Source organism: Stigmatopora nigra, chromosome 13 (genome assembly GCF_051989575.1).
Source record: "Stigmatopora nigra isolate UIUO_SnigA chromosome 13, RoL_Snig_1.1, whole genome shotgun sequence".
In the NCBI taxonomy this organism is placed as follows: domain Eukaryota; kingdom Metazoa; phylum Chordata; class Actinopteri; order Syngnathiformes; family Syngnathidae; genus Stigmatopora; species Stigmatopora nigra.
Window position 1 is genome coordinate 6028986 of NC_135520.1, and position 24201 is coordinate 6053186.

The following is a 24201-nucleotide window of genomic DNA, read 5'->3' on the forward strand; positions in this document are numbered from 1 at the left end:
TTTTGTTGGCTTTGTAAGCCTTTGTGAAACATTTTAGGGACTGAAGTTCAGTCGCCATGGAAACTGTAATATTGATGAACTCACAGGGACATGACACTTGGCAAAAGGCCTGACATCAAGGCAGCAAAAGGGGTCACACGACAATAATAAGTAACATGAAAATGCAGACCTTATACAAAAAAAGTTCACTGTAGAATATGATTATTTGTGGAAAGTCTTTGTAGTGTAAAAAAAAAAAGTGTATTATTTTCTAGCGTGACAAAAGAGATTAAATAATGTGTCTAAGATGTGGAAGTGAATGTCACATGGATAGGGCCGTGTTGACCAATAGCATTCACTGTGGCGTGAAGATGGTGGCCCTTTCGTTAGTCCGCTCTATCTTTGTTACTCAGCTTGTACTCACGCTTGATTCGGGTGAACGGGCCGATGCTCTCGTCAAACACAAAGTCCCACAGAACTCGCATCCACGATGTGTGTTGAGGAAGCGAGTCGTAGTACTCGGCCGCGATTTGCTTCACCTAGAAATGCAATCCACAGTGTCGGTATGAAGTGTGTTTAGCTTGGGAGAGGATAAAGAATAGAAGTTTTGTATTATATGAAATAAACTATCATACCACATTTGAACCAAGTACAATACCACCTGTACGTAATAAATTGATAGCTTTCGAATTGATCAGATTTAATTCAAGAATAAAAATGAATAAAAAGTGGTTGTCCAATACCCCATTAAGCGGTGGACCACAAATTAAGGGTATGGTCCTCCACTTGTCCAAAAAAAAAAAAAAAATTCAAAGGTTAGCCTCCAATGAATAGGAAATTGAAAGAGCACTACATCTTATCTAACAATAACTCGGGTGATACGCAAACATACATGAATGCAAATGAGAGTTGCGCGTGTTAGATGAGATGCGGCGTGTGTGCTTTGAATACAATGGGGAACAAACGAGGCGCATGGTTTGGCCTTCCTCTCACATTGTTCCTTGTACGACTTTTCCGTTTCTTTGGGAACAGAGCGACTGTGGCCGAACAGGTTTAGCGACAGACTTTTTTTTTCTCCATTGTGAAAGCCAGCCCGTGACGTGCAGCCCACGACCCGCTTTGTGTTGTCGAGGTGCTCGCTACAGTCCCGCTGGTTAATAAGTTACCCGCAGTGACGTTTGATCTGATAAACACCTTTTTGTTTAGTTTAAGCAGGGAGCGGCCACACCAAAGTTAAAATAATGGATTCTTTTGCCGTAGAAAATGCATTCGATAGATCTATCCTATATATGCCTTGTCACCATGCACTCGGGGGTAAATGATATAAAGATGATGGTCTCACCTGAGGTAGCCTACTGCCAGGTATGCTGGGGAAATCATGGTGTTCCATGTGATAGCCAACATTGAAGGTGATCAAGTTGAGCGATCCATAGTAAGAGTAAGTCTCGTGTCCCTTCATGAACATGTAATGCTCGGCGATGAAATGTCCGGATATCGGATGCAGTCCCATACACAGGATGGACCCGGCCACCAGGTAGACTACTGGCTTGAGCCCCCACAGATAGTAAAGGAAGGCATCCGCCGCCAGCTGGACGGCAAAGTTTTGGATTTCTAGCTTGCATATGGGTTTGGGGTTGACCAGCAATGGGCGCAAGGCGTAGAAAAAAGGCTGCAGTAAGAGCCACAGCAGCTTCCGGGTTGGCGTGCAGAAGAACCAGCCCTCCAGTTCAGTGGGAATGTCTACATCCAGCTGGTCGCCACCCAGGTAACGGTGGTGGTCGATGTGGTACTTCTTAAAAGAGGCCGAGTATGGGACGCCGATGGGGAGGTTGGCCCACATGGCGAACCAACGGTTCCACTTGGCCCGCTTGTTGCCGAATGCTATGTTGTGCGAAATGTCGTGGATGGCCAGTGTCAACGAGTGGTTGATGCAACCGCCAAAGGCGTACGCCCAAAATAAGATCCATTTCCACGGAAGGTCGCGCACCAAGTAGCAGGCTAGGAATTGGGTCACCACCATGCCCGACACCACCCACTTTAGGTGAGGGTCTGGACCCATCAGGGACTTGATCTCAGGGTACTTGGCTATAGGGAACACAGAAGATATTACAAGTTATTCTTTTGCTAGACATAAATCCTGGTCCTACCGGATTGAGTTTCTTGCGGTAGAAGACAAAAATGGATGGTCATTTCTATTATTACCATTACATCTCAAATGGAACTGTACCAATTGGTAGTATAACATTACGGGATATAGTAGGTTTTAAAAGCAGAGTCAAAACAAAGCAGTTCATTTGAGGCAGAGATTTTTCTCATGGGAGAATGTTGCTTACGACTCGAGTTTTTTTTTTTTTTTAATTGGAGAAGGTGATGCTTTCCTAGGGGGCCGCCAACAAAAACAGAAAGGCCATCTTGGGATTAAATATTCACTGAAATTAATTATTATTTTTTTTTGTAACTGACCTGAACCCAATAGAGGAAGAGAAGAGACATGAGGATAATAATGAAGATGACCTGATGTTACAGAATGTTCTAAACAGCTGTTGGAAAGTAAATTTAAATAAAATCATTGCTATCTTGAGACAACCTGTCGCCAGATATTCGAGTCTGTTGCGTAAATAAGTTCTGCTTCAATGACAGACTCTCTTATCTCACCGGGAAATGGAATTTCAACATTATTTTCTTGTTCTCATGAAAAAGTAAATGAACTTAAACCTTATTTTTCCAATCCACTGCAATTTTTCCCAATAATCTCCCACTTGGATTTATAGAGTGGTCCTATCTAAATTAGAGCCTAGCTGCCATCTGCTGGGTGTTATGTAACATTTAAAAAAGATTCCAAGCAAGAAATTCACAGTGAAACAATGAAATAACCTCCTGTCAATGGCAGCCAATGAGTTAACTTTGGAATGCACAGTCAAGTAGACCTATACATTCCTATACCTCACCCTGTCAAAAAATGTAAGTATGATAAACCTTCTTTTACATTGAATGTGTTAATATAAATGTGTTTTTTTCCCAAAAAACAAGCAAAATGATTGATTTGAACAAAAACTAAACAGCAAAAAATGCCCTTCACCCATTTTAGGCCACTCATTTAACAACACATTGGCTTCCATTGATGGGGCTGGATGCCCAAATCAATTTGACTGAGGGAAGTTGGCATCGAATAATCACTGCCAGGCCTTCTAGTCAAACTGCTTTTGTTATTTATAACATCACAAAATGAATGAAGCTTTTGAAAAGACATGGCATATTCCACATCATTTCTAGAGCCTATTTACCTTTGACTTGACCGATCCTTATTCACATTGTTAATATTTAACTAAATTGCCCTCTTGTTCATTTTAAGGAATGAAGAAGAAACTCTAATACTAAACACACAACTTCAACCTAAAACATTTTTTCAAGCTATATATCACCACTAAAAGTGAGATTGTTATTTATCTTACTGTGATGATAATTTCACATCTTTGTTTACTTAATCTGATATCCCACATATACACAACACAATATTAATGAATAACCAGAAATCATAAAAACTCCTTTGATAATAGCTTACCCATGTTTTCTAGGGCTTTCATCTGATAATCAATAACATATGAGTCATTGAACTTAACCAGTGTCCATTCATTTTCTGAAGTGGTAGTGTGACGGGGGTGCTGGAGCCTATCCTAGCTGTCCTATGGGCATTTTAGAGTGTTAAAACTGCCAACCATGCATGTCCCAGAAAAAAAAAACCCAACCTGCAAGCCCAGGGAGAACATGCAAACTCCAAACAGTGAGAACACACCCGTGATCGAACTCTCGATCCCTTTACTGTGACCCACTTAGCTATCGACCGCCCGGCCTCCATCTTGCAAAGGTGAAAAACAATAAACCTATGATGTAACCAAAGAACCACCAGTACTGATCACATGATGGAAAAAATGATGCGAGCCAGGATGCAAAATAACCTGTTGCCATTTTCGCTCGGCTGGACAAAGAATTATTCAAAATACAGCCTGTTAAAATTTAATGGAGCCAAGGTGTCAAGCAACCTTTTGTTGTGTTTCACACCTGTTGATGTTCGGGACTTCAGGTCGTATTATTTTGGAAAAAAAATAGGCATTGAAAAGTCCAAATCAGTTAGCAGGAAAGGAATAAAGTTCACTCTTTTTGTGGCCTTGGCAAAAAAAATGGGTGTTGTTGCTTTAAGTATACCAGTTTGGTATCATTTATACATTGATTTAGATGGTTGGATACAATATTTAAACAAAAATAATACTAGTGTTGCAATGGTGTACTGATACATCACTCAAATTATGCCATCGGTATTTGCGATTACTAAGAAATAACGTGCTGAAGTCATGCAATATGTACTTACCCAAGATGGCCATCAGCTACGCACAGTGCCGTAAAAGTAAGCATCACTTACTTGACGATAGATGCCCAATCACGTGGAGACCAATCATCACTCTGCTGTGAATTTCAATGAGCATTACTAATAGACATCCAAGCAATTTGAAATGGGAATGAATTAAATTAAATGTTTTTATTGCCATTGTACATGTATAATGAGATTTAAAGCATTCATCACAGTGCACAAATACAATGAACATTGGCTATCAAAGTCCATTGAGTTAAAGCCAATTTAGTTCATCACTAATAGACAATTAATCCATTTAAAGTGGGAGGGTGGCATCCTTACTAATTCAAAATAATTAGACATGTAGTGCAATCAATGCAAGCCAATGAGTTAAACAATTACTTTACAGTCAAGTGAAGTTTTTTTTAACTTTTACCAAAAAGCCTGTTTTGATCCACTATCGGCATATCGTAGAGTGAACATCGAAATCGGAAGACACTAATTTGTATTGGTGCAACATTAAATCGTGTCAAATTTGTGCCATGGTGGGCTATATATAACTTGTGGTAAAGATCGCAGGTGGCGTGCTCTTTCCCTGCCTAACTAGTAAACGGGTTGAACCGGATCATGGCATTTCTAACAAACTAAGCAAAAAAAAAAAACAGACAAACATAAGCAAAGATCACCAAACTAGCTCACGTTCCATTGTGCCTCACATGCATGTGCGACTCACCCAAGATCTCTTTCCTCCTCGCCGTGTGAGGCTGATCGTTGTAGACCCATTCAAAGTCGCCTCTTCCACCGGCCTTCTCCATGATGTCCTCTCTCCAATTGAAATGGGGCGAGTGGTGCGGTCGTTAGAGCAGTTTAGGTAAAAAACACCGCCCAGCCGCCCCCATCCCACGCCCTCGGCAAAAGGTAGCACGCGTTTAATTCACTCCGCAGGTGTGTCCATAATTGCAACAGGAGGGGTGCGGTACTACGCTCCATTATATTGGCTGACAAAATGAATCTTCAACTCTCCTCCTGCATCAGAAGGACTTATTGTGTTAGTTATATTGTTGTTCGTGTCCGTGTTGGGTGAAGTTTATGTTATTGTTCCGATCCTGGTAAGAAGCGAATAAAAGAACGCAGTCAAGTTGTCTTGATTTAAACAGGTGGTTTATTTAAGTACCGCTAGAGGGAGCCCACGTGGCTCTACATATACATGCTATCAGTGACATCATAATATTCTTTATATTATTGGGTTCTATATTCTTTCTAATTTGGTAAAACAAAAATAATTGGATTTAAAAATATATACATTGGGTAAACAAGGTGTGGAAAGATTGCGTCGGGAGACTTCAATGCTATGTTCCTGTTGAATGTTGCAAAAATACATCAAGTCAGTTTTAATTATAGTTAATTTACTGCACCTCTGTATATATAAAAGTGTCTTGGAGTAAATTGAGCAATTTTAGCCGTTTCAAAATTAACGCTCCAATGATTAAAATGCCATTTGTTGAGCGACCCCGGCGCAAAATGGTCGTCCTCCTCGTTTGCGCACAGAGCCCACGAAACCGCTAATTCTATCTGTCCCAATGTTTGTAATCACGCGAGATTTAATAACTAGAGCAGAGTCGCGACGAGAGTATACGTTGTTGCTGAGTTGTCCGAGAAGCCACAGTGGACTATAAACAAAACATTCAAAGGGTGCTGGGGTGGGGGGGTTAAAGGACGCACTCAAAAGTCATGGCTTCGGGGGAAACCCTGTACATTGAGTCGGATGGCTCCGAGATGCCCACTGAAATAGTGGAACTACACGAAATCGAAGTGGAAACTATAGAAACAACTGTTATCGGGGAAGACGGTGAGCACCAGCCTATGATCGCCTTACAACCGCTCGATACGGACGATCCGGACTCGATTCTCCCGCACCAAGAGGTGATTCTAGTTCAGACCCGGGAAGAGGTGGTCGGCGACGACGACTCGGAACTGCACACGGATGACGGATACGGAGACCAAATCCTCATCCCGGTACCGGCCGTGGAGGAGGACTACATCGAACAGACTCTGGTCACTGTCGCGGGGAGAAGCTCGACGGCGTCCCGGATGAAGAGAGTTGGAGCTGGGAAGAAGTCGGGTAAAAAGAGCTACTTAAGCGGCACCGAGATGGGCCGAAAATGGGAACAGAAGCAAGTCCAGATAAAGACGTTGGAAGGAGAGTTCTCAGTTACTATGTGGGCTTCGGGTAAGTTTGTAGTCAATTCCTATAATGTCTTTGTTCTCACTATGCGTGTGTCGTCGTTACGAGGCCTCCGGTGAGGCCTTGCACTCCGACAACAGTTGACAGCAGTTGTACGACTCGAAAAGACGGTTTCGCCTCGAATTGGATTGTTATTGTTTTTATGGGAAGCCATGTTTTCTCTGCCGATGGGCGCCGCCATATTTCCCGGTCGAGAAAGTATGGCGGCCCGAAAAAATGGCGTTTATTTGGCCAGCGAAGATGGCGGCGAGTTGTGCTTAGTACGCTTGTCAATCCACTAGGCCTCTGTGGCGCAGTTCAGGAGTGGTGCGTTCAAGGGCCCTCGGCTTTTCCCCCTACGTCCTACTACTACGACTCTTGTTACTTTGACAGCTGGTAGATTCGAGAACCTACTTCTAACTGAAATCAATATGAAAGTTGAAATCGGAATCTTTTGAGCGTTATTCTGAAGTGAGCTCATAATAATAAATGTACTGTAGTGCTGTTTTTCAGCTTTTATTGAATTTTGACTCTGTGATTTAGATGACAAGAAGGACATTGACCACGAGGAGCAAATCGCAGGTGAAAACTCTCCTGACTATTCTGAGTACATGACAGGGAAGAAGCTACCTCCAGGGGGAATCCCGGGGATCGACCTCTCAGACCCTAAGCAACTGGCTGAGTTTGCAAGGTAGGTATGCATGCATGGGCTCGTCTAGAATATACGAGGAGGCGTTATATGCACTGGGATGATGCTCAAATGATGGTTTAAATTTCCAGAATGAAGCCAAAGAAAGTGAAAGAGGACGATGCACCCAGGACAATAGCCTGCCCCCACAAAGTAAGTTATCCCTTCGCAAATCCATCAATTTGTTTTACCACAGGGCCTTAAAATAACAACAGTGTAAATGTATAAGAATGTCATGTAATCCAAACGTTTTTGTTCTCAGGGCTGCACTAAGATGTTCAGGGATAACTCCGCAATGAGGAAACATTTGCACACCCACGGGCCTCGCGTGCATGTCTGCGCCGAGTGCGGAAAAGCTTTCGTGGAGAGCTCCAAACTAAAAAGACACCAGCTTGTTCATACTGGAGAGAAGCCTTTCCAGGTGGGCTTTTTTTTGTCTTTTCTTTACAGCAATGGTTGTCAAAAACAAAGTGTTTATGATGTAGTATCTACTAAATTATTTGTAATGAATTATGCATATCTGTTCTTTTCCATCTCTAGTGCACATTTGAGGGCTGCGGCAAAAGGTTCTCCCTGGACTTTAATCTACGCACACACGTGCGAATCCACACGGGGGACCGCCCGTACGTGTGCCCCTTTGACGGCTGCAACAAAAAATTTGCCCAGTCCACCAACCTTAAGTCTCACATTCTCACTCATGCCAAAGCAAAGAACAACCAGTGAATGGGACCCAAAATTGACGACACAAGCACTGGAAGACACAGGCCACGCCTCTAAAAGACAAATTGAAATCCCACCTGGCTGACTTTCTTGGGAGACAACAACAACAACAAGTTCTTTGCATCGTTTTTCAACATAGACTCTCCATATGAGCATGGAGAGGCCTTCTGAACTGCTCTGACTTTAGCACTACTCAAAATTGAACTCTTTTTACTTGGATTTCTGCACCTACAAACTTATTTTTACCTGAAGATAGTATGATGAAATGTTTTACATTGAAACAAACATCAAACTGTTACAACGCACTTCAGCAAGCAGTAACACTTTTTCAATTTTCTACTTCTCCTAAGTGTGCATATTGTACACTCATTGGCATTAGTGCAGTGTAAATTGAAAGGGTCTCTTGTATTCCCTTCAGTTTTCCTTTTCTTTGACAATGCTTTTGAAATGATTAAATAATGAATTATGTTTTGTATAATGCTTCATGTTGTAGATAACAACCATGTAATTATGCAGAGATTGCTGATTAAAATGCTTTCCCTTACCACTGATTTTTCCACAATTGATTGCCATTGGAAAATGAATTACCAAAAAAAAAAGTTTATTAATTGCAGCAATGAACACATAACTGCACAGCAGTTCCGTTTTATTTGCATTACTCTAAGCACTGCTAGTTTTTGGCCCAATCAAAATCATGGCATCACAACATGTAGTATTTGATTCGTAGCGTTGCGATTGGTACTTAAAAACATTTTCAAATGTTATTCCAGACTAACTTGTTGAACATAACCAGAAATGATTTTTGATTGCCAATTAATATCACAAAAGCAAAATGTAAAGGAGTTGTGAGGAAAATACAATCACCGTTTGAAACCTCTCTTCCGACCTGAGTTAATCAGTCAGTGGTACATGAAAATTCAAACTCATCACATTAGGTGCTTACCAAAATGACTGTAGATGTTTGGTACCTGTTCTGTACAGCGTCTGGCTTTCATTGAGATAGAGCATCCAAAAGCGCAGGGTAGTTAGGTGTTCCCCAGCCTGTCACTGGATCCCACGACGGCGCCGAGCAGAATCCTTGACCTTGAACCTGCTCGTCTAAGCAGCCCAGGTGACAACCTTCAGTCACCTGCAGCAGACACAATTCGCATTCAGTACAATTCACACTCCCTTATTACAACCCATTTAATTTTGCCTAACTTACTTGACACTTTTGCAACAAGTGCTGATCTGAACAAATAAAGTTGAACAAAGCATCATTTTTTTAAAAGATGTATTCTGCAATAATTATTAGGTAGTAGTGTTATAATATTATAATAATTGTAGTGTGCTATAGTACACGTGCCTGCTCTTAAATTAATGTCTTATTTAAAAGACTGGTTAGGAATTTTTTTTTTAAAGATATATTCATTTTGTATTAATATTGTAACAAAACAGTTTTATTGTAAATATATTTTGAAAATTTGATATAGAAAAATAGACTATGAATATTTGTTATTTCAAATGTGGTCTGCTAAAAAGACCTACAAGCAAGAATAAATACAAATGACTAAAAAATCCCAATTTGTTCAGCAATCAGCATTAGAAAATATAGAGTGTGGAGGAATAGAACATTGACTAACATCAAAAAGGGGGTCTCCCTTGAGTTTGTACAGGCGAGGGTTGAGGAAGCCCAGGACAGGAAGGCCCTTCATCAGACGTTTGTCATTGATGAGGGAAAACATCCCACCGACCACCGGGGTTGATGCCTTCAATGACAAAAAGCCGATTACAATTGCTTGCTAAGTCCACGATGACTTTAAAGACATAATAATAACAATCTCGTACCGATGTTCCAGACACCCAAGGCACAGGTACTCTATTGATGATCACCCAGTAATTATCTGACAGCGCCGCCATGTCCGGATAAGCCCTCCCGCTGACGTTGAAGTATGACTTTGGTGGGAGGGTTGCCGCGACAGACTTCAGGTATTGAGCTACAGCATTGGCCTATAGGAACGGATACACTTTGATTCTTTCTCACTGAATCAAGTTGTAATAAAAATGATGATGTCATATAATTACTTACCTGGTAGTCGGGCATCTTGAAAACATTACTAAAGCCTCCTCCGCTTATGTAATCTGCTACTTCGTAGGATAATTTAAATGGATTCTTGAACGAGGTTCCACCGACAGTGGTCACATAAGGGCTAGGAAAGTGAAGTTCTTTTAATTTTTCAAATATTTTGAGATACTATTGAGTGGTGTTACAGGGTTCAGTGTTATTACCTTGAGGCAGGAAAACTGGGCCTGAAGGAATTCTGTTGCGCCATATGAAGGCAGCTTGCACCACTGTCACCTGAACACAATTTAAGAGACAGAGATCCAAACTATAAGCAGTCAATAACTAATTTTGCTAAGTAAAATAAAAAGTGAACACCATGGGGGCATTTGTGGATGATTCTGTTGATTTTGAAACAATTGGCGGATGTTTTAGGGAAAATTTTTCAGTTGGGTTGGATGTGCCATTAGAAATTAATCAAGGCAGTGTAAATGTTTTCATCCTTTGTATGACTGACCAGAAGCAAAAAGCAAGGAGAGGCCTCTGACACCAGCTTTCATGAACTCAGTGTTAACGCGCTGCATAAAGGCCGTGGAAAGGCTGTCCTCGTCATCGCCGTAGCTGATGGTGTGCACCCAAGGCAGGTTAGACATGTTGCTTAGCAAGACCAGCCATTGGAGGAATGGCTCCTGGGATTCGTGACGGCCTAAAACACAGAATGGACAATTGCATCTGTTTGGGTACTTCTACTCTATAGTGACTTCATATAGACTTTGCTCACAAACCTGGATTGGTGAAGACCCAGGTGGAAATGTTGGCCCCCATACTCATAATGTACTCCACATCCAGACTGGCCTCTAAACCAGGCTTTCCAGTGCCCTGTGTCCCCACAACACGGTCCACCTTGGACAGATGCTGGAAGCTTCGGCCATAAAGGCTCATGAACTCCGTCAGGTCCGAAGGGCTATAGTACTGCTCCAAAAACTGCAACACAAACAAGCTAATGGGCATTAAAATATAAACTCACTGGAAACTCCCTTATCTAATTTAATGATCTGCAATATACATGAGGCATTTCAATGATTCTTTAATTAAAAGGTAACCATTCTTTTTCTTAATAATTTTTGATGCCATTTTTTTCAGGTTTGCAAACAATTTGCATTTAAGTCTCAAAGCCATTTCATTATGCCTTTTTTACTTTCCCCTGTAAACAGCCTGATTATTATTAACATGTGGCTGACTTGATCCAATTTTAGAAGTACTACATGTTTTTTTAAATTTACACACTTTGCTGTAATTGGCCTCTGCTTAGTGGATGTGGATTGTTAAAATAAAAGGCATTACACGGCCACATGGGCATGCATTTACATAATATGACGCAGTGGGACATTTCAAAGTTTACAGACCAGTTTGACCTAAAAATGTTTTTAAAAAAGCCTTTGTAATTAGGTTACATAACCCACGGATGATAAAGTTCAATTAGGTCAACTTGTGCATAAAACAGCAGAGGGAAAAAATTAAAACCGACAAGAAGCCACCTTTAAAATTATAATATAGTAAAAATCACTATTGCAGAGGATAGTGACAGTTACTATTGTTTGGAAAGTGAAGCTTGCACCTGAGCTACAGCCTGACTGTTGTTTTGAGCCGAGCCCACATCCGCTGTCGTCATATTGTAACGGGCCCTTAACACAGAAGGAGTCACTCCTAGGTGGAACCCATTGCTCTGCTGCCTTTTCCTCAAGACTGTTGAGGCCATGCTTGGCTTGCCTCCTCCAGGAGGGAAGCGATGAAGCCCTCCAACTGTTGTCAAAGTAAATCAAAATCCAACAATCACCCACGACAGCCACTCGAGAGGTGATTAAATGAGACTTACTGAAATCAAGGTGTTGGGCAACATCATCAGGAACAGAGTATGGAGCTGAGGACCTCACGACGGTGTGACCATCTCGGACATAACGCTGGAATCTGCTGCCTGGAAGCAGATTCTCTGCAACCCTGGAAGCACATGCCGTCTTAGAAAAAAAGCTAAGAAAGAGTTTCTGAATAAAACAGTCTTACTCTGCAGTCAAACTGCACTGTAAGAAGTCCTGTGTGTAAACAGTCGAGCAGTTTGTGACACCGTGACTTTGCAGCCAGATGCGCACCGCCTTTTGAGACACGTCGGATGGACGTACAAGGGAGGCCACCTCCTCAAGTTGAAGGTATTTACCTGTGGATAAACACAGGGCGGTTCAGTTAAATTCAAAACTGGGACATGATTTAAACTGGGCGGCCCAGAGACTGAGTGATTACAATGTCAGGCTCACAGTGGGGGGACCTGGGTTCAAATCTAGGTCAGTCCACCGGTGTGGAGTTTGCATGTTCTCCCTGGGCCTGCGTAGGTTTTCTCCAGGTACTCCAGTTTCCTCCCACATTCCAAAGACATGCATGGTATGTTGATTGGACAATCTAAATTGCCCCCTAATGTGAGCGTGATTTTTTTTTGTCAACTTGTGCCCTAGACTCCAAATCAATGTGGATAATTCCTATTATTAAATAATGAGTGGATTGGTGGTAGAAGTGAAAGAGGAACTGAAAAAGCAGAGACACTTCTCACATTGCACAAGATGTGTTTGAACACGATCAGCGAGAGAGGAAACCACACGGGAAAAAAACTGTTGTTTCTTGAGAAAATACTGTTGGGATCTTATCGGGAAAAGTACGGCAAATATTTCAGGTGTGCTGTTTTACCATACTGAGGCGAATCAGGGTCGGAAACCACTTTCAACATCTCCTCTATCCTGTCCACATTCTGCTGAACGAGTGCAAAAGTAAGTTTAAGTTCCTCGGTTGACCCGAGCCGCCCAATGCGAGTCCAGCCTTTAGGAACCCTGAGGGGAACAAAAGATGTAGGTATAATGAGCCCTCAAAATATATAGTGGACATACAAAAAGATGGATGATTTAAAAAGTGGTTTACTCACAGAACATTTTGGTCATATTCCAGGTATCCACTCCACACCAATGGAATAAATAACAAGGGAATGACCACAGCCAAACTGGTTGGAGAAATCGGCATTACTATAACAATCGCAATTAAATCTGAAATCAAACCTCATGGAAGATAATCATTTCTAGTTGAAATTTTGGAAATTAATGAAATTCTAAATAAAGAATGCACCACATTAATATGTCTTCTGGAGAAGCCAGCGACTAGAAATCGGACAAGTAGGTTATATGAAATTGTGCCAATGTCGTCAAAACAAAGTGTACTGTACTGCAAGTGATCGGTTTATAAGTAACAACTCGACAAATTCGGAATTAAACTTACTGAATAGACTTGAAAATAAAAATAAACTGTAAACTCACTGCGTTTCCATCGTGTCCTCCGTAGGTTGTTTTGAGGACAAACTGGTGAAGCAAGTGTACTGATCACGTGAGTGTTCTCACGTGATCGGCAACAGCTGATTGTCAAACACGTGTTATTGTAGAAAAGTGGGCGTGTCGTAAAGAAATATGTATGCGATATTTTTCAGCACTCAGCCTCAATGACAACCACGTTAATCCCGTCTTGTAATCACCAATAAAAAGTGAACGAGTTAAGAACACTACATTGAATTCCTTAAAATATCCACTGAAGAAAGATGGACACTAATTACTTTCACCACGACTGCGACTTTCCGTATCTAGCCCTAAATATACTATACATAAGCACCACATGTATTGGGGAAAACAACAATAAAGCAAACTCCAATGTAAAACTTGAGAAGTGGAATTTATTCCCATAGTAAAAAATGTATTATAGGTAAAACACACCTTATAATTTTATATACAATGAGAAAAAAATATAACTATCAATTCCAGAATATGTACAGTCCACAACCAGATCTACCAATTTAAGTGGAATATACAGGGAACACCTTTATTTTTGTTTAAAAAAATAAAAATGAAAGTCATATCAACCAAGAAAAATTCTCCACATTTTTTTTGATTTATGTGGTAAAATTTCCTTAATTTTAAATGTTTTATTCAACATCCGAAAAGTAATAATCTTCTTCTTCGCCACTGTCAGAACCAAAAGATGGTTTCTCTGGAAACATCTCCCAGACGATGAAGGAATCATTTGCTGGGGGGACAAAATAGGTTGAAAGTGGAGGAATACCTTTTCATTGTGAAATGCTCCACAGATAAAGTTGGATGGATTAGATGTATTCTCAGGCCATCCACTGTGAACCGTGTGTAAATGAAACATACCTTGGTTTTTTAATGGTTTCAGTTCTCGTTTGGCTGATGATGAAGGAATGTCATTCTGTAAAGGATTGTTTTTTTTAGGGGAAAATTAGTAAGCAACCTGTTCCTTAAAATGACAAGGAAGTACCAGGATGTAACCTTTGTACCTTTGCTTTAACTCTTTTGCGGTTCTTCCTCTGATTTTTATTGTCCATTTGTTGGAATTGATGGACATATCTGTCCTCTTCATTCCTTGAAATCCAAAAAAAAAGGGGGCATCAAATTAGTCAGAACTGAGAAGACAATGTAAAGCACATAAATGTTTACCCTTTAGTTGCATAGCTGAACTCCATCCTGGTCACTAAACTAAGGAATGCACTTGTACATTTTACTACTCATTTATTACTCTTGTAATATCATTTGTATTTTTAGTCTAGTAATGTTATTAACCATAAAAAAACCTTCTTAATAAATTGTGAAACCTTGCAAAAGATGGCCTCTTTAAATAATAAATGAAAAGGTCAAAACATTTAAACCAAGTTTTCTTATATTGAGTGCAAAGAAGGAAGAAAGATCACTCACCTGTTTGGAGAAAACATTATATTCGCGGCAAGTCCAGCCCGAGGGGTCTTCACTTTAGGAAGATATTGTGAAAGGGGTGTCACGGGCTCCGGGTTGCCCATTGAGAAGTCCTCTTCTGACAAATTGGACGGGAGCTATTTGTCATGATGGTATGAATTGATAGAACAATGTTAACTCATTGCTCATATCACTGGCTTATTTCAGTATACAGCTACAAATATATGACATTTTTACTTCTTTGTTTCTACATTACTACATGAGCCAAGGCCCAATCGCACAAAGAATTGTTTGGAAACCACAGAGGCGCATTAGAAAACTGAAGAGGCAATGCCAACCTCAAAGCGATTATTCTGCGGAGCGCTGAAGGCATTGGCGGTGTTCTCTCTGGGCATCGTCTCCAGGAACTGACGGACCTGCTGTTTTCTCTTAAAGGTTTTAAGGCCAGCAGATATGAGGGCATGTTCTGAAAAAGCCAAATTTAAAACAAACAGGGAATGTAAGATAAAAGTAGGATAAAATCCCAATGGGGATAAATAATGGGGGGTGGTTTACCTTTATCATTACCATTGGCTTTTGGTGCGGTCACCTTTTTCTTTTGTATTTCTCGCATTGTCTCCACATGAGTATGGATGTCTTGCAAGGACATGTCCTTGTTGTGGCACTCCACTGCAGAACGTGTGCCAACCATTTCAGCCACCTTATTCCAGTAAGAAGGCATGTTTGAAGGATACTTGTTCAGAGCTCTATCCAAAAAAACAGCATAAATGTGAGTTTCTGCTCAAGAGAACATGTTTAACTGTGAAAGAATTACAAAGAAGACTGATGTTGGTAATTGTGAGACTTACTGTTGTAGCTTTTCTAGCTCATCCTCCATCCAGGCATCATCTTCCGAGTCATGAGAAAGATCGTGTCCTCTTTTTAATGTCTTTTTAAAGAGTGTTTGATTGGTAGGCGACAATGATTTGATGTTCTTTCTGTGAGACTTCCTGCTTTTCTGTAAGGGTTTCCTTTTACCTGGATTTTTTGTCAATGTGGAAAGCCTCTCCTTGGCCTTCTCCTGTTCTAGTGATGATGGTTCATGAGAAATGGACGTTGGATGGTTTTGCCTCAACTCTTGCTCCTCTTCACTTTCAAATACCGACATTTCTTCGTAAGAATCATAAAACCTATTGGGAGTGTGTTTTCTCATTGATCTCCTTGGTGGAGGAGCATTTAATATTTTTTTGGACTCCAGTACGGGAATCTTTTTGAGATTATGTTGAGATTGTGTATTATTTGAGACATGTTCATCTACTTCATTTTCCTCCTCCTCCTCATGCTGGTCTTCAGACTCCACAAATTGATCATCAACAGTGTCAAAGTGAGGGGAAATATGTCTCCTTCTTGACCTCTTGACTGGAGAAGCACTACACTCTTTTGTTCGGGACCTCTGTACGGGTTGCTTTTTGGGTTTTCTTGGTGGTGCTTGCTTCTTATTGTTCAATTGTTCTTTAGAGTTGGAGATGCAATGGTTTTGCATTTTCACATTTGCTGCTTTGATTAAAACCGAGGTATTCTCTTCACGTCTTGATTTTGATGTCTTGACTTTTTTCATTGGTGCTGCCTTAACGCCACCTTTGCTGGGCTCATGCCCTTTTTGACCTGGAACAGTTATAGACAGTAAATGGTGTAAATTCCTGAGAGTGCAATGAGAAAATGATTTTTTTTTTGTTGTAAATCACTAATTGCCTGCCTCCCTGTTTGTTAGTAAACTAAAACCCTAATGGTGCATTTTATTGATGCAAATTGAATAAAGAAAACTAGCATTTACCTTTATCACTGTGCAGGTAGGCTTGGCTTTTTCCATTGGACTTCTCAATAGACACATCCTACAGTGAAAAAAAATGAGAAAGAATTACAGAGACAGACTATGGTATTAGTATGATTATAGATTTTGTTTCAGCACAATATCATTATGAGCTATGCTTTACAATGTTTTGTGATTTTTCACATGTAATATTAAGAGGTGCCTTGACTCATTCAACTTATAGAAAACCTGTTCCACAAAGAGGTACTTACATAGATATTGACAGAGGTGTTGTAACCCTCAAATATGGTGACATTCATGTCTCTGTCCAAAATGACCCGGCCTCCTTTCCAGTGTTCCAGGGGCGGTTTGACCGTGCGACCACTACGAGTCACTTTTGTAGAGGAGATAAAAGTCTTCTCTGCAGATGAAGAGCGGAGGCATGAATAAAGAGAACAAAAATATATCTAGGGAATATATCTGATAAATCTTATCATTTACCTTCAAGGTTTTCTGTCTCATATTTACTTGTCCTCACAGTTTTTTTCTCAGGTCTTTGCTTCCTAGTTTTCTCTGTTATTGTCCTTGTAATTTTGCTTCTGTTTTCAGTGTTCACTCTACCCCTGCCGCTAAAAGAAATACATTCAGATATTGCTTTAATATATAATTTGCTAATAGAGGGGATTATTGCTGTATAACGGTCCACACACAACATTTGGACGCCCCAGCTTTAGCCAAAAATCAAAGCCACAAAGGCTAACCATTGTGGCAATGGCTGGCCTCTGTTACTTTCATCAACATTATTGCCCCAAGGCTTCCCAACTTTTTTTGCATTGAAAAAATCTCAAGGCACCCTCATATCTGAAAATCTTCTAATTTAAAATTGTGTTGCCTATATTAACGTTATAGAGTTGTTCTCAACAAAGTTTTATTAACAGGAAATAAATTCTTACTCTTTTAGTTCTGACAAACACCTTTCAAAAAGTGCTTTCCAATTAGCAGGGAATCCATTCACAAACATCATCAGGAGCCACATGGGAAGTTCTAAGAAAGCAAAATAAAATACGTGAGTCATTAAAAAAAATATATATATAAATATGATGCATAAGCATATGTCATAGTTTGACATGTCATTAATCTCACCAGAATCTGCATCTAAGTTCATCTTGCCCACTAAGTTGTAAATCTTGCCAGAAAACGTCTTCAACACATTGTGAGAGAGTCTCTCAACGATAATGTTACTGTTCCATGGTGTCTTTTTGTCTCTGTGGCAAAGGAAAGACAACCAAAAGCAATGAGATCCTTCTTACAACCTGCCAGACAGAACTTTAATAATTTGTCAGTACTTACAGAACATTTATCATAAATCTTTGTTAAAAACAACATCAAAATTGACTTACACGTGGATTCCTTCGACAAACACGCCCCTATGATTTCTCCTCAGGAACCACTGTTTAAGCCTAGTGTCTACCCTGTTCTTGTGCTGAGGAAAGAGCAGAGAGAATAGGTAAAGAAATAATGTACTCAGTGAATTGATTTTAATTACAATTTCGAGGTTTACATCCCTAGAATAGAGCTAATAAATTTCATTGGGATTAGTCCTCAAATAACAGAGCAATAGAAATGTCATCTCAAAGGGCAGTCTAAAATGGTCTGTCTGAAAACTCATGTCTCCCTGAGTGAAAATGAATGTAAAACATCTACTCACTAAGGGTACTGGTGTAAATTTTGGCCACTTTTTGTTAATGAGCACGGTGTTATTTTTCTTGGGAATGAAGATGCGTGGACTGGTAAGTAGCACGGGATCTTCATACAAAGCATGTTCCGGCACGACAGAAGCTGAAGGAGTCTCCTCCGGATAAGATGTATCTGACTCGTCATCTGTAAAATCGGACGTATCTTGGGTGACCACATTCTGGATTTGTGGTCCACGTCTCGAAGCATTGTATCTGTCAATCTTGTCCACATTGGCACGACATCCATAGTTGGCATGGACCACTAAAAGACAATAATGAACATGTATTTGTTAACAGAGTCCTAGAAGGGCAAAACAGATGTTTGTTTTTATGCTTACCTCTATCCGGTGGTTCACTTGGTTTAATAAAGTCATCACTTTCTTCTTGCTCCACCACTCCTCTTCTTAAGCCTTTTTTCAAGTACGCAAACATCTTGGGGGTGTTTAGTTTTTCCAAGGAGACAACACAACCTGCAAGGCAAAACATGAAAATAAAAATAGCACGTATACTGTGTACTTAAAACAAAAATGCAATTATTTGATGAAAATGTAATTACTGCTAAATGTTGGAGGTTTTAAAGAATGAGATGTGACCCATAAATACTCAAAACTTCCTGAAAAGCAAACAAATATATGTATATTCATATATATAATTTAACTTTTTTAAGATTTGATTTATTTTTCAGTCATTATGCTTATAGAACTAGTTGTTCTAAATCCACTTGTTATTCTGCAAAAATGTCCAATGCTCAATACCGTACTACTTGTCAAGTGAGTAAAGTTATTGTCTTATATTGCTTGCAAATCGAGGGCAAACAGTCGATTGAAGCCTCGTATCCCGAATTATCTAAGACATTACAGTGCAATGCAATCAACTTACTTTGTATTCTTGCTTTTCTAGGAGTGAAAAAGTCCACGTCTGCATTTTGTGGGTTGTCACCTCTGCTTTCTGATGTGAACGCTTCATTGCTGCAAACCCTGTTTATCTCCTGATCTGCTTTTCTCTTCCTAAATTTCATCCCCACGGGGGAGGGACTGGACACGGACATAGTCTCCATAAAACTGGCGTCGTGCTCACTGGACTGTCTGGTCGAAAGTGAGGCTCTTCGGGTGTAACGTGGTAATACCACCGTGGATTCCATCACCGGTCTACTTGGTGGTCTGAATAATTGGACTTTTACTGTTTGTCCATTACAGTCCGGGTATGAATAGCCAAGGCTTTTCTTGGGAGTTTTTGTGGGTGAAATAGTCAATGCTTCCAGTTCCCCAAATTTGTAAAGATTTTCATTAGATTCCCAGATGTTCAATGTTTTCCCCATAGTTTGCTGTAGGTCCACTTTGTGTTGTTCTCGAAGTCCACATGCTATTTGTTCTTCGCTCTGCACCTTCGATTTAAGCATGGCAAACGTTTTAGCTGGAGATAGGAACAGAGTGTCTGGACACCGCGAAACTTTCCGATACGACGCCATGTTTTTTTACGCAAAAAAACAAAACAATAACAAACCTCACAATTAGCTAAAGACGAGCATAGCAACTAGGATAAGGTACAAAATACTAATCATAACTGCCGCGTATGGGCGGAACCTTTGAGGTAGTTCGAAAAACAGTTGCGTCACTTCCCATAGTTTTTTTTCAATCCAACTTTATTTAAAAAGGATGGAAAAACATGAAAAAAACATGGACTTTTAAAGTGCCATTCTCATCTCATATCATTTCATTTTCTGAACCTCTTTATTCTCACAAGGAGACAAACAACCATTTACTCACACTCAGCCTACCATGTGGGAAGAAACCGGAGTACCCGGAGAAAAACCACGCAGGCCCGGGGAGAACATGCAAACTCCTCATAGGTGGACACATAGGCGCCCCCCCCCCCATATCAAATATGTTCAGTTGAATTTTGTAAGCACTTTTGAGTTCTTTGAGGTCTTCTCCACAAACTTCTTTGCCTTAGATTTCATCACTTTCTTGGCTTTAACGCCTAGTGGGGTAGTCTCAAGAGCGGGTCTGGACTTAGTCAGGTGGTCGACCGCCAGTTCCTTAACCTCGTTGCAGCTCATCTCTGGATTAGAACATATAGCCCGCGCAGAGAGAAAAATGGCATGGTCAGATTGAGGGGAGGCAGTCAGAAAATTAGGCTGGGAACACGAGTGAAAATTTGGAGATTTAGTAAAATGGTGAGAGGTCATGCCATCTAACATGGGCAGGTGAATTTGATCATTGCTTGGGTTAGAAACAATGTTTGACGTTGCTATCCGGTGCCAAGAACTGTGAGGAGTAGCTGAGAAGTGACGGGGCCCAGTCCATTCGGCTTTGATTTCCCCTGGAGATATAACCACAGAGGCGATTGGTGTCACTGCCTCCACGGCATTCTGAAAAGTCCTAAGGATGCGATCGCTCTTATGCTTCTCTTTCTTGTGACGAGATGCGTCCTTGCGCAGTTGTCGCCGGTGGTTACGGACCATCTGCTTCCTGGTATCTACCAGGCCCCTGCAAAGAAATGAATAATGGAATATTTTTTGTATCCACCTGTGGCCATCTCACACAATAACAGAATAATATTCTGTTCTATAAGATGAAACTTCATTCATTTAGGATAAACTATAAAATGTATTTTCTCAATCAAGAGAGTATAGTAGCCTGATCAAGAATCTGACCTTGAAATATCAGCGGACTAATGTGCAAAACCTAACGGAATCTACAATCTAACACTATGGGACGGAGTTACCTGTAGTCCACTATTCCTGTCCCGTCACGATCGAGCCTCTGGATAAGTTCCTCAATCTGGAATCGATCCAAGGGAATGCTTGATTGCTATTAAAAAAGTACAAAGTCAATATATCTACATATCATTATCAAGCATAAATTGGCTGTTATTCTTTAATTTTCTGAATAAATGCTTTTGTTTATCGATTTGTGATTTGGGGAATATATAAACAAAGTGGATGTCAAATCCAAGCCAGATTGGCCCACATTTCGCCCGCCACAAATTTTTCTTTTTTTAACAAATTTTGCCAAATGTATTGTTCAAACCTGCATAGCATTCCTGAAATCCACCACAGGGACTCGCATGGTGGCATCTTTGTCAATATTTCGGAAGAAATCCCAAAGACGTAGCTTGCGCTGATCCAGATAGTCCTTCAATAAATGCAAATAAATACATCTGACTCCAAATAATGAGAATGGGTCACTGCACACTGTTTATGAGTAATGGTCTGTTTCAAACACAACAAACGGCCTTCATAAAATTATGACTTAGGGAAATGGAAAGGTTACTAACCTGGATGACTTTCATTGGGTCGATACGTTTTATTGGTTTCTTAGCAAAAACCCCTCCAACGCCTCCATACTGTACATCCAGACTAGGATGCTCTTCACAAGTCACTTCCAGCAGATGTAGAAATTTTTCATTGACCAAAACATTCTACAATGATTCCAAAAAATGGAAAAAGTCAAATAATTGACATGCTGAAAATACCAAAATAATGTCAGTCATTGATCATCAGTATATGGTTATGTCGAACAGATGTGCAAAATGTGACCTTACACATATATTAATCATTTCCAAAGCAGTATTATGTGTTTTCTTCACCGTCTTAACCAGAGAGAGTGCTCCCTCTACTGTTAGTGAATTGTAAGCCAGCTGTAGAAACAAATAAAAGCATCATTTTACATGAGACAACCGAGTCCAGGTTGATTTTCACTAACCGACTCACCATCAGAACCTGGAGTGTGTCATTGTATTCAAGACCCCTGCAGAGCATGCTAACACCCTCATTGGTGATGCGATTGTTGTTGAGGTTGAGGAACACCAGAGTATTGTTAAATTTCAGAGCTTCACCCATTGCTAAGGCCCCTTCATTCCCAAAACCGTTCCATGATAGGTCAAGGTACTTTAACATTGTATTCACCTAAAAATGAAGACAGACAACATCCCACAGTAATCCAGAGGTGGACAAACATTTCTACCCAAGTGCAACATGGGAATTTATTGATTGCTGATGTAGAAGACATCAGAATCAATAAGTTGTGGATTCCAATTGATTACATGCAACAGTTTACCATGACATTACAGTTATGTACCTTAAGTCCAGCACTGAGAGCAACTGCTCCTTTCATTCTGAGTTGATTCCAACAAAGGTTCAGCACTTCCAGATACTCATTGTTTGCTGCAAATGTGTGAATAGAAAAGCTCTTGTTTACATATGTAACAGTTAAGTATATCATGTAAACACATAAAGAAACGTGAATGTTCTCGTACCCAACAGCAGTCCCAGATGCTCCCCTCCTCGTCCACAAAACCTATTATGGCTGAGGTCTAACTCTTTAATACTCGAATTGATCTAAATGTTAAAATATGAGCAACTTAAGAAAAGTGTACAAAGAAATCATATATTTAACAAATTATCGAGAACGTACACACAAAGCTTCGGCAAAATACTTTGCGTCATCGTCTGTAAATCCGTTTCCTATTGGATAAAAAAAAATCAATACAGTGACAAAATCTTAATGACAAACCGATACAGTAAATATCATTTCAACAAAGTACAGTTTTATCTTCAATATTCTCATATACATCACCTGATAGTTTGATAGATTTTAACGAAAAGCTGTCCGTCAACATTTTACCCACATACTCAGCTCCAGAGGAACAAAGATGGTTGTTGGATAAATCCTTTAAAAACATACAAATTCCCACACATAGTATACATTATTATCATTTATTATTGACTATGTATCATTAACATTCTGCTTCCTACCAAATGTTCAATAGTAAAATTAGCCTTGAGCATCTCTGCCATATGCTTGGCTCCTTCTGCTTGAATGTAGTTGTCAGCCAATTCTAAAGTAGTGAGATGGATGTCATCCTGGAACCAAAATGTTTCTCATTACCGTCAGTACATCCCTTTAACCCAGTGTGTTTTATTTATGGGGAAAAAAATTAAAATGTGTCATTTGTTGATGGTGCACCATATAGTGTAGTGCGCCATATAGTTGTGAAAATACGGTATATTAATTTGACCTAAAATGCATGTTTCTATAATGTGGAGGAAAGCCAAACCTGTTAAGTCAACCCAAAATTTAGAAAAATGTTGCTTTCAGTGACATATTCACATTTTGTGACTCACCGCTAAAGCAATCGCGAGTGCCTTGCACCCAAGGGGTCCGAGGCCGTGATGGCTAAGCGACATGGTTGGAGAGTCGAGGTTCCGCAAAAAGAAAGAGACTGGAACAACGCCAACCAACTTGCAGGCTTGTAAGTAGATATCGGTAATGGATGTCTCATTGCGTCTGTCTTCTTTGTCTGTTTTATTGGCAGACATTATAATTAATGCATGAAAAAGAGGGTAGATACAGTGAATTCTTTTCCAATATTTGTCTACTGCAGTAGTTCTTAAATAGAGGATTTCGCATTATAAAGATCTTCATGTTGAATATTCAAAAAGTCATGACATCTGAGTTTCTTTTGGCAGTCACGGTTTGAATTTTAGAACATAATCATTCATTTCTTTTTGCAAACAACAATTTTAAAACCCATTTGATGCACTTACCATTGAGATCTGTGTCAAATTGATCCCCCGGGTCTTGTTTTAATGTTGTAAATGGACTAATGTCCTCTAAAGAGAGGGTTGCAAAAGAGAGCACTGACATTTACCTTAGTTGTTGAATAGAAAGAGACAAGTATATGTAGTTCCTTTGTGCAGCTTAAACTGAACTGTGAAATAAAATAAAATACCTCTGTGTAATTCTATCTTTCAGGCACCATGTGATGTGTACTGCACTAAATAATGCACATGCACTCTCTGACCTTGTTCAGTCTGAGTACCTATAACAACAATATTTTTCTTCCTTAGAGAAGGTAGTTATGGAATTATGGAACCAAAAA

General features: G+C 40.0%; 5 protein-coding genes across 5 annotated transcripts; 1 reads left to right on the forward strand and 4 right to left on the reverse strand.

The window, feature by feature from the left end:
- Positions 1-130: 130 nt before the first annotated feature.
- On the reverse strand, positions 131-5283 carry degs2 (delta(4)-desaturase, sphingolipid 2). The gene is made up of 3 exons (XM_077731939.1): positions 5061-5283; positions 1322-2064; positions 131-518 (listed from the first exon to the last, which is right to left on the reverse strand). The coding sequence occupies exons 1-3, from the start codon at positions 5140-5142 to the stop codon at positions 366-368; spliced, it is 978 nt and encodes a 325-aa protein (XP_077588065.1). The 5' UTR covers positions 5143-5283; the 3' UTR covers positions 131-365.
- A 619-nt stretch (positions 5284-5902) lies between these two features.
- yy1a (YY1 transcription factor a) lies at positions 5903-8503 on the forward strand. Its single transcript, XM_077731938.1, has 5 exons — positions 5903-6557; positions 7095-7242; positions 7332-7392; positions 7502-7660; positions 7780-8503. Exons 1-5 carry the CDS (start codon positions 6059-6061, stop codon positions 7960-7962), a joined length of 1050 nt encoding a protein of 349 aa, XP_077588064.1. The 5' UTR covers positions 5903-6058; the 3' UTR covers positions 7963-8503.
- Positions 8504-8543: 40 nt separating this feature from the next.
- tpp1 (tripeptidyl peptidase I) lies at positions 8544-13443 on the reverse strand. Its single transcript, XM_077731937.1, has 13 exons — positions 13351-13443; positions 12966-13040; positions 12734-12873; positions 12062-12212; positions 11877-11998; positions 11619-11803; positions 10786-10984; positions 10518-10706; positions 10228-10297; positions 10028-10148; positions 9787-9948; positions 9582-9707; positions 8544-9088 (listed from the first exon to the last, which is right to left on the reverse strand). The coding sequence occupies exons 1-13, from the start codon at positions 13359-13361 to the stop codon at positions 8951-8953; spliced, it is 1689 nt and encodes a 562-aa protein (XP_077588063.1). The 5' UTR covers positions 13362-13443; the 3' UTR covers positions 8544-8950.
- A 294-nt stretch (positions 13444-13737) lies between these two features.
- mis18bp1 (MIS18 binding protein 1) lies at positions 13738-19897 on the reverse strand. The gene is made up of 16 exons (XM_077731575.1): positions 19195-19897; positions 18654-18785; positions 18288-18577; positions 17980-18062; positions 17723-17844; positions 17533-17623; positions 17081-17208; positions 16852-17000; positions 16604-16661; positions 15639-16434; positions 15346-15536; positions 15129-15256; positions 14794-14927; positions 14379-14463; positions 14236-14290; positions 13738-14107 (listed from the first exon to the last, which is right to left on the reverse strand). The coding sequence occupies exons 1-16, from the start codon at positions 19781-19783 to the stop codon at positions 14007-14009; spliced, it is 3132 nt and encodes a 1043-aa protein (XP_077587701.1). The 5' UTR covers positions 19784-19897; the 3' UTR covers positions 13738-14006.
- Positions 19898-20172: 275 nt separating this feature from the next.
- lrrc74a (leucine rich repeat containing 74A) lies at positions 20173-23966 on the reverse strand. Its single transcript, XM_077731577.1, has 13 exons — positions 23867-23966; positions 23444-23619; positions 23075-23182; positions 22896-22989; positions 22734-22783; positions 22576-22657; positions 22398-22483; positions 22031-22225; positions 21862-21957; positions 21595-21738; positions 21348-21452; positions 21043-21128; positions 20173-20804 (listed from the first exon to the last, which is right to left on the reverse strand). Exons 1-13 carry the CDS (start codon positions 23964-23966, stop codon positions 20204-20206), a joined length of 1923 nt encoding a protein of 640 aa, XP_077587703.1. The 3' UTR covers positions 20173-20203.
- Between the last annotated feature and the right edge of the window lie 235 nt (positions 23967-24201).